We start from the raw sequence: 16,241 nt of genomic DNA on the forward strand, positions 1-16,241 counted from the left end.
ACATCATATAAATACTCAAAAGATGACGATGTAGCAGGAGACAAGATGATTTCCTAGCACTGCTGAAATTACAGGCAAAACCTTAATCAATATTTTACATCTGTATCTTGCCTAAAAGTGTGTAGAGTCCAAGAGAAGAAAGGGTAGGAACCGTGAAATGGATATATCTGATGATCTACAAAGTTCATCATTATTAAAGGATGTCTTAATGATCATCTCTGGTCCTCATGGCATCAGCCACTAGCATTTTTCCCCAACTGGACCCTTTCAGCTGAATTTAAAGGCTGGCAGTGCATAAGTATCTTTCTCCTACTCATTCTCCTCCATAACAAACAACTAAACCAAATGTTTCATTTTTTCAGTATTTTCAAAAATGAATATCACAATACTTTTGAGTCTCCACCTTAACTAGCAGCATCACCGATACTAGAAATACTACCAACCGTTAATGCATATCTAACTTAACAGGTTGTAACTGCAAACCAGAAATAAAAAGGGGTTATTTTGAGTGCCTCTGCAAGCATCACAAAATACTTAAACAATACACTACATGATTTGTTAGGGGATTGAACTCAGCAAATGCTACCTTTAAGTATTAATTTTTTCAGTGGGTAGGACTGGTTATTACTTTACCTGACCCAACTAGGAAAACTGGCACAGATATAATAAGTAGAAATGCATTTGTCAGTAACAATTGACCTTCATTGCCCACCTGCCTGCAGATGAATATCACACGGATCCATTTGCGAACTATCATGCGTAAGAATGCATGCCGATGAAGTTTTCCATGTGTTTCCGAACAGCTCTGGAGTGCTTTCAGTTACTCCAACTGGAGACCTTTTACAAAAGAGAAGTCAGTCACAAAAGACACAGTGAATTTACAGAACGGTCTCAGTTCTCCCACCCCCTTCAGCAGAGCTGCTTCAAGCTCCCCTTCCACTGTTCCATATTTTCATGCACTTTCCTGTAAAGCACTGTCAGCTTAAGTTTCAGGACTCAACTCTTTCCTTCCAGGCAAAGGCCCAGAAACGAAAGAGAAGATGTGCTCTAAAGCCATTAGATACTTTGTAAGGAAGGACAGATCAAAACAGACCAAGTTCCATTTCCATGAGAGAGGAAGGGAGCACCACTGTGCTGAAAGTCCACACTCTTATTCATACTTCTGCCTCTTCAGTGATATCTGATCCATTTTTCTCTCTCTACCTATAATTTCCTGTCTGTTCTTGGGTAGCTGACTTCCCAGGCTCTCTAGTCCCTGCAAGAAAGAGGAAGGAACAGAAATCCAAGGGTCCAGAGATATAACTGCAAAAGCAATTGAATAGATATCCATGAGGCCCAGGTAAGCACAGGGGCAGCAGAAGCTGAAAGATTTTGAAAGACTTTGATCAAAATAACCAAGGCACATTAATATTGTATAGGGATAATGACCAAAACTGTGCATTTAAATATGGGATGTTACACTCTAGGGAAAAGATTGCATCAGGCATACAACCAGTAGTATTACTTCTGGTAAAGTAGCTGGCGGTGGAGGTGTTGCAAAAGACACCACTATCTATGGCAAGTCTCCCAAATCTGGTGTGGATCAGGTGTTTTGTGTACATGTCAAGAGGCCTGCACATTATGGTTTGTGTCATGTGAATGACACAATGAATTTGCACAATTCATAAGTTCCTGTAGTTTAAGGGCTTTTTTCACAAATATCAACTATTGCACAACTTCTCACTTATTGAGAACAAATCCAAAGACTATCTTCAAAAATACACTACAAAACTTACTTGCTTCAAGCAGAGAAATATTTTAAGTAGTTTTATATAAATAATCTCTTCATTGATATCCTGCCTATATATTTCCTAGTCTTGTTATAAACAACATTCTGATAATACTTTTTAATCTTCAAGATAGAAATTGTGCAAAAATCCACTAGAATATTTGTGTATGTGTGTTTTTAAATGGGAACTATTATGGAAAGTTTTCCTGTTTTTCCTATTAGTTTTGGTTTTAAAAATTCCAACTGTTTTGAGAGAAAAAGTTCTCCTACTCTTTTTTTTTTTTTCTTGGTCAAAGAAATATTCTATCATGCTCTAAATTCATGTTCTCCTTCTCCCACTTCCATTAGGCTGCTTGATCCTCTGGAAGCAAATTTGTTCCTTAGTATCTGTAGGAAATATGCTGCAAAGAAGCTGGACAAACAGCGATCTTGACTGTGGTGCTCAGGCAGCTCTGACCACCTTTCACTGCATCATGACAAAGCAAAGCTCAGCCAACAGCCAACTCGTGTTGCTGGCTTGCAGATGCTGAACAACGGAGGCTCTGTCAGAGAGAGCAGATTAGAACTTGGAGCAGAAAATAGGAGCTGGAAAGAGATAGAGAGGCTTGCAAAGAGGCAGAAAGTCCCTTATATAGGCCACTCCATATTTTGGACAAAACTTTTCAGATAAACTAGCACTTGAGTCATATATTTCACTGTATTTTTACATTAAAATATTTTAAGCAAAACCTGGCTTGATATCGTATATTGACATTACAGATTTTCTCTTAGCAAACTAAACCCTACTATCACACTAACACAAAACTTCAAAATAAATTATTCTTAGTATCTATCCATTCAGCTTCAGTACACACTTGATCTACCACTCTAAACTGTAGATATTCATATACTGGCAAATAGAAATCTTGCCGCTATTCATACAAAAAATCATCCTCCGTATTTCCATTGAAGGTTCCACAAAGGCCCACAGTATCATCTTTCCACTGTCCATCAGCTTGGAGGTAAAGCCTCAGTCCTTCTCTGTCATACAGTATCTGTAATCCAATGTGCGTCTTTACTTGAAGAAATACAGAGGAGAGTTTCCGTATTTCAAATAATTCTGGTGAGTAAAAACAGAAATTGTTGAAAGGCAAAGGAAATCTGCTTGTAATTTGCATTTTGTTTCTTGTCATTTCCCTGTTTTTGTTTTGTATCGTTTTTATGTAAGTTACATTTTTTCCTATTAAGGCCCTATTTTCCCCTAATCATTGATTTCTCACAAAAGGTTGCACTGATTCAGACTTTAAAGAAGAAAACAAGAAACTTAGGACAGTCACCACACTTTTTAAAAATGCATCCAGAGTTCATTGGAATATTCATAAACATGAACTAAAAGCAAATCAATTTGAAGACACAAACATTGCAGATCATTTATTTTAGACAACTTAATCCTAACACCAGCAACGTGCTTCCTATATTAAAGCCTTTTTTGGGAAATTCCCAAGGAGTCACAGCCTCACAGACATCAAATATACTAATTATTTGCATACCAAGCTCTCATTGAAGCTAACATTGAATCTCACAGAACACAGTCATATATTCATATGCAGAATACTTGGTCGTATCTTCTGGAGGGAGAAATTTAAAAACTCAAAGCGAAAAGAAACAAAAGAAATTTTTTGTCTGAAAAATCTGTAGCTTATCTGTAAGGGGCAAGAGGGCTCTTCCCACTTACATTTACTTGAGTTGCTTACAAAAAAGGGAAAAGAAATCATTCAGTTCAAGAATCAGAGAAAAGAATTTTCCCTCAGAAAACAATAACGAACCTCATAAATGTGAGGGATGGCATTTGGACTTGGTAGAGACAGAACATACTCAATCTTAACATAAGAGACACTGGCCCAATACAGCTACTGTACAACTCCTACCATTAGTGTAAAAAGTACATCAGCAGTTAAGCAGTTAATTTGTGAAACATCTCATAAAAAACTAACAATGTTGATATTAACAATATACTACTTCAGTATGTTAGCATTATTGACAGCATCACGACATACACATATGCCATTAAAATACTGCTTTAGTGCTTGATAGGAGTTATATGCTTATATATTATTCCTTACCATCTGCATAAGGCAGGTTAATTTTGTATTGGTCATATACCAAAACATCTCCTGAATGAGTCAGGGTCACTTGCCTCTTGGGGTCCTGCTTAAGAATAAGGCTGATTGATTGGATACATGATCCATCCTGGTTCTACAAGTAAGAGCAAAATAAATTTAGAAAAAATAAAATAAGTAGGATGAATTTTAAATAAGAGTGCAAGTAAAGCTATAATTAGTGGGGAACTGAAAATTTTCAGTTGTATGTTGCTTCTTAGAAGAGTACACTTGTAAAACATACAGTTTTACAGCTAAGTAAGAAAACTTAGTATTTTGAATTATTTTACATGTATGTTAAAATATAACACTAACTTGTTATGCAAATACAGCTCAAAAGTGGTATTTGGAAAGAGAAACTTAAACAATTCCTACATTTGTACTAACAAAGACACCTGCCATTCATGAGGCCCCCTGATTAAAGGCCCACTGAGGCTGAGTTAATGTTCACAAACAAGGCTGCACTATCCACATAGCAGTGCACAGAAATCTAAATCTGTACTTTAAAGTGTTCTGATATACCCAGGTTCTTTTAAAGCATATTTAAGATATAAAATTCTTTTAAAGGCAACCAGTAATGAAAGACAGAAGCATCTTGTGAATCATTATTTAAAACAGCATTTAAGTTCATTATTTCTGAGATGAGTTGCGGAGTCTGTTCATAAGCTCCCTGGATGAATATTGACGAAAGGCAGGCAGCATCATGACAGCATACAACATCACAACATCCAACTGGCCCACCTTGCTTTTGTTACTACCATTGCTTATTCTTATTTTTTCAGTTCTCTAAGTCAAAACATCATATAGAAAAAACATGAAAAGGAATACTGCATTTCAGTCTAGATGAAACATCCTAGATCAACCTCATCTACCTTACCTACACGCACCCTCTTCAGTGGCACTTAACATTACCAAAAGCAGCTAATTGACTGAAATGCTAGTATTGCACAACATAAAGCAGCTACATGGCCTACACAAGAAAATTTCGTAACAGTTTAAAGATCAAGAATTGAATTCAAGTTAACTGCTTTCATCCAAATGGAAGTCAACCATAGCACACTTATTCTACGTTAATTAAGCTGGATTTTTGTTCCATTCAAGCAAGTCCTGAAACTAGTTGGTACCTAAATGAAGTCCCAAACTACTTAATAATCCTGCACGTTTTAGTTACCATAGGGATCTTCAACTAGACACCATACCACACAGGTGGAAAGCAGCACAAGTCTGAGGGCTATTGAATACTGAATGTTTTCAGCACATGACAGTAACAAAGACACCTGTACTAAATAACATGGAAGCTAGCCAGATAAGTGATTAACACTAGTTAGTTCCTATCAAAAGTTCCCAGGCCAGGACTTCCACCTTTCAGAATAACTACGGGTACTTTGGCTTTCAATGCCAATAGGGAAAGAATGCTTATTAAAGCATGCTTATTAATCACAGAAGATTACCATGTTTTTCTTAACAGAATGAATTTGGTCACTGCTGAATTTTTTAAAAAGAAAAATGTTCTATCACAGAGAATCAGGCACAGAGGTGGATCGAGAAATGACTTGAACTTCACCATGTCAGCATCCTGTAATTCACCTTGCTACATGCTGAAAGACATCAGAATCACAGTCCACCTTCTACTTTCTCTTTGCCCTAGGAAGGAATTAAGTTTCTGCCACTCCTGCTATACTCAAATCTCTCTACTATAGCTTCTGAGACATCAGCTTATTTACATTGGCTTAGTGTGGCTGGATAAAGTTAAGAGACTGTCTATTCCTTGCCATCTACTGAGGAAAGGGGGAAGCACCCAACTGCTGTTTCTTCTGTTCAGCCTCCTTCGCTGCACGACCTAGTAACCATTTAAAAGGTACTCAAGAACAATGACAAAAATTGGGTCCAGTCACTTTTGGCACACTATTTGTTCATTTTACTCTCATCTTGATTATGCATCTTCAATGTCTCATAATGTCTTACATACCAAAACATACACAGACATGTTTGAAATCACTTGGTCTAAGAGCAGCCTAGGTCTCACTGCAGGGAATTTCTCATTGATTGGATCTGGCCCTGAGCCGCAGTCCAGAAATGTCCAGCAGAGGTGCAGGGGGCTGCACTTTCCAGTCCCACTGCCTACAGTGAAGGCATAACTGATGATGAAATAGTAAAATGTTAAGCATCCTCAGTGCTGAAAGAGGCACTGAACAAGTTTTAGGTAAAATATCCCTACCTTTGGACAGTTACACTAACAGCAAAATTATATGGTGCATAGCACCATTCACAGTGCAAACAGATTAGGATGTTCAGTTCAGAGACTTACACTTTCACCTAACTCACTGACTTTCACTGGGACTTGCCTAATACAGGGCAAATGTTGCTCTCCTTGTTGAAAACCATTACTAGAGCTGCAAGATCTCTGAACACTACCACATGGCTTTGACAGATGCTGAACTAGCACAGAGCAGATCATCTGTCAGTCCTTCAAGTACCGTAGACACACAAATACACACGCTGGTGTGTAAAGATTAAAAACTACATTTAGAATTTCCCTGTCTCTAAATAATAGCGCAACAGTGACCCTTCACCAACAGTTGAAATGATAAAACGAAACAAAGATAGCAAATTATAAAAATGACTGGAGATATTTCATCAGCTCAACCAGCTCTCCTGGACTCATGGTGAAGAGAGATATCTACATTGTGAGGCCATGGTCTTTAGCTTATCTTGTCTTGCCTCTTCACTGAGAAATTAAGTTTCTGTGTGTATCGTTCAGCAAAAGTGGCTATAAATTGACATTTCTGTCCACCTTTTAAGAAGCTGAAAATAAGAGAATACCAGCTGGTATGCATAGCAGACCAGAGCCAAGAGAACAACCCTCCATAGTATATACCTTACTTCACAATATTGACAAAAGCTTTATTATTCCTTCATGCTGAAACTAAAGGAGAAATTCTGCCTGACAATTATTCTCTGTTCTAATGAACTGCTTCTTTCACAGCACTGCCCCTGCCAACTTTCAGCAGGTGTTTTCATAGAAATGGCCATTTCTCTCACTAGACACTAAAAAAAAAAAAAAAAAAAAAAAAAAAAAATCTATATTCAGAAGACCTTCTCATCATACAAACTACAAAGCCAGTGAGGTTGTCACCTGAAACTCAGATAAGGTTAAGCTGTGCTGATCACTTGACTGATTCTCCTTCCAAAAAGTGCTTAAACAAAATTTCACATCGTTTTGAAATAACTTGTTGCCTGATGACTGTTTATGTCACCAGCTCTAAGGCTTTAGATGACTGGATTCTTTGTGATTCAGAGAGCTAAAATCTCCCCAGGTATCTTCTTTCTACATTTTTTAATCTGCTTGAATGAGATGGGACTGATAAGGGTTTTTTTTTAAAAAAAAAAAGCACACAAAATCTCAAACCATCAAGAAATATGAGATTCTGTACTACAAATCTTTTAGCTTCCCATTTCAATTCATTAATTTTTATAAATGGGAAAAAGATAATGGATGGTGCCTAGGGAACTGTAAAGTAGCTCTTCTGCCAAGTAGTACCATCTAGTCGATAGTTAGACACTCGAATAGCTGCACTGAAGCCCCACATTCTTGCATTCTAGTACACAAACTGTTCTCACTACCCTCTCACCACTTGTACATTGATAATCAAATTAGGAGCACTTAGCCCTGGAACATACCACATAAGCCTCTGATAACCCACCTGGCTGTTAATGTCCAGAATGCTTCACTCAAACCTCTGTAAAAGTCTGTACCTGTTAAGGACTGATCAGGCTAGCTTTGTTAAAGGCTGGGTGAAATATGAAGCCCAACATGTAGTAAAAGCCAAGAGGATCTGGTGGGGTTTTTTTCCACTTACAAACCACTTGGACACAGAGACACATTAAGCAAAGTCCTTAAGTCAGGGTGAAGAAGATGGAAGAATTACTGCAAGGCTCTTTGCAATCTCACGAATGCTGCAGAAAGCTAACTAATTTGGTTATCGCTTTTCCCCAACAAAAGCATCACCGTAACAACTAAAGAGAAAGGCACACTTCTGTCTGTTTTGAACAGAGATAAGTGTTGTGCAACACAAAAGAGAATGAGACTCATAATACGTATCCTGTGCATTACTGTAGCAGATATTTGCTCCGGACCTCTGTTGTCCATTGATGGGCTTTTCAACAGGTCAGGTTGAAAGGTACCTCACTGTGGGCTTCTGCAAGAAGTCAATCATGCCTCAACTTTCACTTTATAAAAAAAGTTGCCTAGAGTGTTTCTTTGGGATCCCCTTTGCTTACTTTCAACCATACATACAGGACACAGCTTCAATATACAACCACCTTTCTCAAGCTTCCTGGACTCTGCAAAGTTCTGAGAATATCATGCCGACTGAACAGATCTATACCTATGTTGAATGCCTATGTTTATGTTTTGTTTCACAGCTCTTCTATTTTTTTTTTTCCCCTAGATTATGATACTGACTTAATCAACTCCTCAGGATCCCAAGGTTAGCACAGAATGAAGCCAGCTACGCTTATTCCAATTTTAATGAGTTAAGTCAAATATGCATGAATTGTAGCAACAATCAGATATACTGCATCTTGAAACAGTCTTAATCTTCCTGTAAACAGGAAATAGTAGCAGGATCACCAGATTCTTCCCAACCCAAAGGATGATTTACAGGGGTTAAAGCCTAGAAGTTTTTTTAATGTGCATGTCCTCACCAAGATCTCATTTCACAGCCCCCACTGCAACTCTTCTACCTCGAGGAGCTAGAGGCTATTAGAGCATAATAAAGCAGTTGTATTCACAACACAGGAATCCACTTTTTCAACACTAGTAGCTTCTATGCCCTGTTACATACCTCACCTGATGTCCTGATACATTTCTCCTAGGAACCATAGAAGAGATACTGGGACATTTACTTGTGGATCATCCAATTGGAAAATATATTTGGTCTCTATCCAGTTAAGCTATTTTTCTTACCTCTCAGCTTTTACGACTGAGATGAGAGGGGGACTCCATGCATTCAGTCTCCCATCTCTTACCTGTATTGCAAATAAATCATTTCTATTATAATAAAATTGTCAATGCTGCTTTAATATGGCTTCCTTCTGCTTAAAGGTCTTCTCTGTCATACAGACAAGTAGATTTTAGTGCACAAGGATCAAAAGATGTTACTGAAATATGCCTTTAGAAAGTGTGGCATGACAACTTATATATCCATTTTTCTTCCCAAGGAAAGCTCAAGTGCACAAACAATATAAGCTGTAGAGAAGAATGAATGCAATCATTAGTGTAAAAAGACTTCTAGAATCACACATTTATTTAGAACACAAAAGAAAACCACTATAATGAACTGTAAGTAGTTACCTTCACAGCAGTAAAAAAAAGGAACACTGCTAAATCTGATTTTATGCGAAGTACATAACTGAAACAACATGGAAGCTCATCATGCCAAGAACTAAAATTGGGGCCTAACATATAGTAGATGGTCTAGAAATATAGCAAAAAGAGTCACATTTAAGTCTACAGACATTTCAAATATCCATACAGTTGCTCCTAGGCAAAAATCATTACACAAGACCATTGGAGCCAGAACATAAATCTGGCCAAGACACAACGTTTAACATCTTGCTCCTACAGCAAGTCCAGCAGCTTAGTAAGTAGGCATCCACAGCAGCACTATGACCCTAAGACAAACGTGGGCCAAATCCTGCCCTTAGGGGCATATGTAGAACTCAAAATCAGTGAGAAAAGCCCAACTCCAGAAAACAGCTCAACTTAGTCAACCACATTTCTCACACCACGTATGTATGTTTAAGATGTATTCTAACTTGCCTTAACTTCCTCAAAATTACAAGACGTATCAAGACTGTAGTAAGAATGAAATGCTGTAGTGAAAATCTTACCAGTGTTCCATACTTCACGCATACAATGTCATAATACATGCTCAGAAATCCACATACACAACAAAGGAAAGAGAATGGGTCTTGGACATAAAGCAGATTAAATATTTGTTGTCTTCTGTATTCTTTCAAATATAAATGAGGAGCACCCTTAGTATTAGTATTATATATGCACATGCATGGTTGGCTGAAATCAACTGTACAGGATACCAACTTAACAACAGTAACACAGATGCATATATATACCCAAATCCCAGAGAGCTGTCCCAAAAGCTATTCAAAGTTTTTCATATCAATGTAAGTAAAAGTGATCTACAAGCTGCAAGAACGAAGCTGAAAGAAATTATTCAAGGCACACAAAAAGTCATTCTTCCTTCAAGCAACAATAAGCAGTAGGCTTATGTTGTGCTGGCTGCAAATCCACAAAGATGTACTCAGAAAGCTAAAGAAAACAAGTCATCATCCAGAGTTTGCTGCATGAACCACCATATGCTACTGAATGACCTCAGTGAACACTGAATCAGAACGCTAGCATAAGCTTTTCTATTTATCACAAGCAAACATAAGCATTAATATACAGATTTCCTCTGCACTTTTGTTGTTCAACTATTTCATCATTAAGGAAAATCGTTGCTACTGATTAATTTTAATATATTCAGTTGCAGGTAGCTTTTTTTTTTTTCCATTTTTACCCCACCCCCATCCCAATTAATAAACCCTTCAGGATATAAACATTACAATAAGGTTTAAGCCTTACCTGTCCGCAAGGAGCATTTTGCAAGGTTATGGTAAACGCTCCAGATGTACGGCTTTTTGCTAGAATATATTGGCAGGTAGCTTGGAAAGTGTATTTGCGCCCATCAAAGGTCATGAAATGAATGTCTCCTGAAACTGAGCATTCAGCTGACAAACATAAATAATGCATTTAAGTACTTAGCAAAGACAGTGTACTTGCAACAGTTATTACTGCTGTAGAGTTCATACACTCTGACACATGCTATAATTTATAAAATTGTTTTCATACACATACCAGGTACTAGGAACACAGCTAGGTACTGAACCTTATCCTTGCTTTTGTTATGGAGTTCCTACTTGATGCCAGGCCAGGATACCTGAAGAATTCTTCCCCCAGAAGGAGACTATAATATGTGTGATCCTTACATTCTGGGTATTTGATTTGTGGCTCTAAAGACTGATTTGCAGGAACATTAAGCACTCCCGCAGTTAACTGATAACTCTGAGACTAGTGCTTGAATCTGTTGGCAGCTATAAGAACCATGAGGCCATGGGTGCCTTTAACATGCAAAATCCTTTTGACCTTAATCTCTGTAGTTTAGCTGCCTACCTGTGAAGTGAGAAAAACACCCTTCATTCCATAGGCACGTTGTGCAAGTAATTAACCAATATTTGTACAATACCTAGATACTGTATCACTAGCCAGCAATACTGGGCAGGGGGAGTAATCTTGCCGTAAGTCTGTCAAGTGAAGACTGCAGAGGAAACTTTAGTTGAATGACAAGAATGACCAGGTAGTGCCATCTACCAGACATTGTAGTAATATAGAGACACACACATTACTGCGCTAAGCTGAAAGGCAGATGGCTCCTATTCAGACCATTTTAATATTTAATCCGCTGTGTGTGTAAACGCATTTCTATGTAGATAGAAATAAAAATATAAATTATATGCTGAAATATCACATTAAGTTCTAACAGTAATCTTTTACCCCAAGTAAACATTCAGTTATTAAAAAAGTTAAGTGTTCAAGACTTCCACATACCTGGACATGTAAGATTTGTACAAATCCACTTTCCTCCAATGCAAGTGCTGAAATAAAAACAAAAAGGTTTCATACTTTTTTTTTTTTCTTAGTGAAGTATATATGGCTGTCCCTCAGTTGTTCTTCCTGGATTCCTTCTCTATGAAATGAGCACCAAGTGTCTCGAGTCTCACAGAAGAGTACAACATAGCTATCACACTCACTAGAATGCCTAGAAGCTGTGGCAAGAGCTTGTCATCAAGATATGATCAGGTGAAATTTCATCCATGCATCCAGTAACACTTTACATTTTAGCTCCATGACAACCAGTATAAAAGTTAAGGATGATTAAAATTGAGAAGAATAAACATGAGTGATTTGAATCTTATTACTTCAAAAAATAGAACTGTTGTGGGAAAAAAAGTTGCATATCTGCAAGCTCACCCGTTTCCTTCAATTAAGTTGATCCAATAAAAGGCATTATCTCTTCTGCAAGCTATTCTTTCCAATGTATAAAATTAACTTAGAAATTCCCAATACAGCAGCTTAGTGTCATAATGACACTAGGCTCTTTGCGTCCAAGTGAAACAACACAAAGAGGAGACGAAGTAAAGCCATTCTCCTGTTAAGATTTTGAATTCTAGATTCCTTTAGTTTGAGGCAGAGTTGAAGGTGAAGAGAGTACTAAACATTACAGTATTCTCTGCAATATCTGTCATTTGCTCTTCTTACACATTAATAGCTCTACAGTTTCTTCTATCTTTCCCTTCATTGCAAAACATATATGGAACAACAGGTTTTTGTATGTAGAAACAGTGAGGACTTACTGACTTTATTCAATTTTTAACTGAAATAGACCTTAAAAAAGTTGTCTCTCATGACCATTAAAGGATTAAGTCCACAGCGTAAAAAGAAAAATTACTAACCAGTTATTACATTCCTCATAAACCACTGAGCCAATTTCAAAGAAACTTCCATGGTAGTCACAAGGACAGTCCATAGGCTTGACACACAATTCATTTTCATAAATTAAGCCTAGAAGAAATAAAACAACAAGAAAAAAGTTAAATATCTGTACAAATGGCTGATGGAGCACTGACAAGTATACCTAAGAACAACAAATGGTCATACATGATAATAAAACTCTAGATTATTTGGAAGTCATTTTTTCAGAAAAAGTGTGCATTTGAGGTATATTAGTCCATGTAATATAATTTATTTAAGTCCCTAAATTGTTTAAGATACACTAACGGTAGTATGAATAACAAGCATTTAATATTGGGGGAGAGAGTGGAGGAAACCACCCACATAAAAAACCCAAAACTAAACACACAAACACCAAACCATACCGCTTTGAGTACCTTTGGCTTCTTTTTGACACCTTTACAAATTTTTGCCTCCATGTTTTAAGGCACTATTTGGTCCTTATTTTACTATAATGTTTTTTTGCTTTGGTTTTGTTTTGGGTTTTTTGTTTGTTTGTTTTTAATTATTCCATTATTAAAGAGCCAGAAGCTAAAAGACTTTACTAGCCCTTAAAAGATAAAACATATGACAAAGATGATTATACTTATAAATTATCAGGGTATGTATAAGAGGCACGACTTGAAGATCAATGGCATAACTTTCTCTGTCCTCTTTTAGATAGAATTATGTACCCAAGAGATGCCAGTAACAAGGGGAAAACTGGACACCAAAGTATATTTTGGTAATAAGGGTGAAGTTTTGCTGTAGGCCACGCGGGTAAATACCTCACTTGCCAGAGCCATACAACAGTGCAAGAATCTCAATATCAAACCCTGTTTCTGGCCACATGAATGAGTTTTAGTCATGTCATGTTTTTGAGTTCTCCCAAGCACCTGACCTTGCAGGCGTTCTTCAGCAAAAAATACAATCCCCCCCAAAAAACCCCCAACAAAGCAACCCACCAAAACACCCTCCCCACCCCCCCAAGAAAAGGGAGCAGCAACCACCAGAATCAGGATGGCTGCCCTGTCAACAACAGAGTAAACCCCTTTTTTCACTCAAATTGTGGAGCTCCACAGCTAGAATGTAGATCTGTACTGAAACCTATTCCCACTTGTTAGAGGGAAGAAAAGGCTCTTGTCTGTTACAAGGAAAACGAGGTCACCCACACTCTGTTGGCACCGCACTTACAAAGAGCTCCTGTGAATGCCTTAATCTAGCCAGGCCATATAAGTATAAACTTGGGGGAGAACAATCTGAAAGTTATATGGAATCAAATAATATGTATTTGAGAAGCGAAACTTACCATCTGGACAGTAGCATCCATCAATGCAGGGAAGCTCACTGTCAATGCACTGTGATTGTTGATGACATGAAACAGGGCAACAGTTGATGCATTCACTGTAGGTCAAGGGTTCAGCACAGGTTATCACTAAAAGGTAGAAACAGGTAGAGAAATGAAGAAGTATTCTGCTACTGCCTCAGGACTTAAATAGATAGCACACATTTCTTTCAGGTATTTACTTTTTGGTAAGTCAATTGAGTATCTGTTGTCTAGAACAATGAAACAATGGCTTTCATAACACACACAATATACGTATATTCATATTCTGTCCATTGAATGCACATTGAGAAGGAATCATCTTAAATTACACCAGGGGAGATTTAGGGAAACTTTCTCACAGCAGAGCTAGTTAGATACTCAAAGCAGCACAGGAAGTGGTAGAACATCCATTAACAAACATTTTCAGAAACATGGGGGAAATCTTCTGTCATGAACGACAAAGCAGTTTTGGTCCTGTGTTCCAGACAGGCAGACAAATTAGATGATCTCTTTCAAACTTAATCTGACTTCTAAGATGAAGACTTATGCAAATGTAACTTAAATTTATTTTTAACACTCATGACACACATCTTATATATCAGAAAGCCATGAAAACTTTTGACAATATTTGAAAGACTAGCTCTATGAAAGAACAAATGGTTAATCATCTAAAAGAATCTCTGATGTTTTAGTAAGAACGTTCTTAAAACACATTCTAATAAGCTTAGTGCTTTAAATACATTCAGTACAAATTACACACATAAAAAATTCCATTGCATTTATGTAGCCTTGAAGTGAGTGAGTCTATAGTTATGGTTTCATTGAGAACTATACGAGTTCAAAATCAGAGGAAGGACAAAGAAGTAAAAGTATGAAGAGCACTCTTTTCAAAATACAACTACTAAGCAGTACTTCCAATTACAAAAGCGTCTGCATACCGCACTGCTGGAAGTGCATTCGCCATCCATGAAGTGGCTTTCCTGCTTGGGCACATGCTCTGGCATATTCAGTTAGTGCTCGACACCAAGTTGCATTATCAACTGCTGACCTTACACAAATAAAAATTGACATATTATTTTATACCTACATTCAAACACGCAATCATAACTTCATGAGCGCTCCTGCAACCACGTCGTTTGAATCTACTTTAACAATGTTCTAACGTACTGTGTTGCTTGGCTAGGTTAAAAGTCTTAAATGAGTAAGACATTCTGCCACATTTGAAGAGAAGTCATCAATGTATTTGAGACCTGATGCTAATTTCCTGAATAAATCCATAAAAGCCAGAGATATAGCAGTATAAACAGACTTAAATAAAGGTCTTGAATTTTACAAAAGGAATAACGACCTTCAGGAAACTCATAACAAGAAGGCGTAAGATTTCCACCAGTGAGTCACCATGGTGGAAGAAACGGAAATTATCTTCTCCTGTCCTGCCTGTTAATTTAACTTGTCAAAACTGCTTGGACAAGAAGCATAGCAGGTTGTGAAATGATAGCATAAATTCAAATAGTAATCAAATTCCTCTTTTCATTGGATTAACATATGGCTTGTGGATGCCAAACTGACCTATTCGCTATTACTTTTCATTAAGGTTAGAAATACTAACAATGTTGCACACTCGGAATCAAAACAGATGCCATATTCAAGGGAAGGTACACTAACAAATTATGAAAATATCTGGGCCTGATTGTGGTCATCCTTATACCAAAGAAAACAGGAACAAGTCCACAGAAATTTCTGGCAGTAAAGCAGAATAAGTGAGAAAAGCAAGATAATAAAAGAATGTTAGATAAAAACTGATATGCAGAAGATGACACATATTAGTTCTGTTAACATTTACAATTCATTCTCATGATAGAAGGATGATGTTTTTTAATAACAGCTTTGGAATTACCCAAAAACATTCACTTACATGCAAAGATCATTGGTGCAGCTTGCCATAAAAGGAACAGGACTCACATATTCATGACATTGTTCAAATGGGGGATGTGACAGCATATTACACAGAATGTATACGCTCTGAAATGAATGAGATAGCTGTTGTGAAGAGAAAGTTTTCAAAAATAAACCTAAGCAGAATAGAATACTACGGAAAATCAAAACAGACATCTCAGTCTGTGACTAGGAATTAATTTCCTCTCATCAAGTAGAAGCAATGGCTAGCAACATACTGCTCTCCATGCCAGAGCATTCATAACATTGCATCTTTTATCCAAGGTCATACCAATGGTAGTAAAACATATCCCTTCCCCAAGAAAGGCATAGACCATGTTGCAGCTAAGCCCAGATAACCTGAAATACTCTTCATTTTAGTTAAATTACACAGTAAAAGGCAACAGAAATAAAACATGCCTGACATCAGCTTTAGTTTCAAAGCACTTCATTTCAGGG

At 37.3% G+C, this 16,241-nt stretch overlaps 1 protein-coding gene across 1 annotated transcript in view; it reads right to left on the bottom strand.

Moving 5' to 3' along the window:
• Positions 1-16,241, bottom strand: part of OTOG (otogelin) — a gene marked incomplete at both ends in the record, with an annotated part of 106,748 nt that overhangs the window by 76,243 nt on the left and 14,264 nt on the right. The window contains 9 exons of the mRNA XM_082317299.1: positions 713-837; positions 2,690-2,867; positions 3,871-4,003; positions 10,556-10,701; positions 11,579-11,625; positions 12,484-12,592; positions 13,830-13,955; positions 14,786-14,895; positions 15,763-15,869. Of these exons, the coding sequence (XP_082173425.1) occupies positions 713-837; positions 2,690-2,867; positions 3,871-4,003; positions 10,556-10,701; positions 11,579-11,625; positions 12,484-12,592; positions 13,830-13,955; positions 14,786-14,895; positions 15,763-15,869 (1,081 nt within the window). The remainder of the gene's footprint in view (positions 1-712; positions 838-2,689; positions 2,868-3,870; positions 4,004-10,555; positions 10,702-11,578; positions 11,626-12,483; positions 12,593-13,829; positions 13,956-14,785; positions 14,896-15,762; positions 15,870-16,241) is intronic.

This window comes from Platalea leucorodia (assembly GCF_965183815.1).
Source record: "Platalea leucorodia genome assembly, chromosome: 7".
In the NCBI taxonomy this organism is placed as follows: Eukaryota; Metazoa; Chordata; class Aves; order Pelecaniformes; family Threskiornithidae; genus Platalea; species Platalea leucorodia.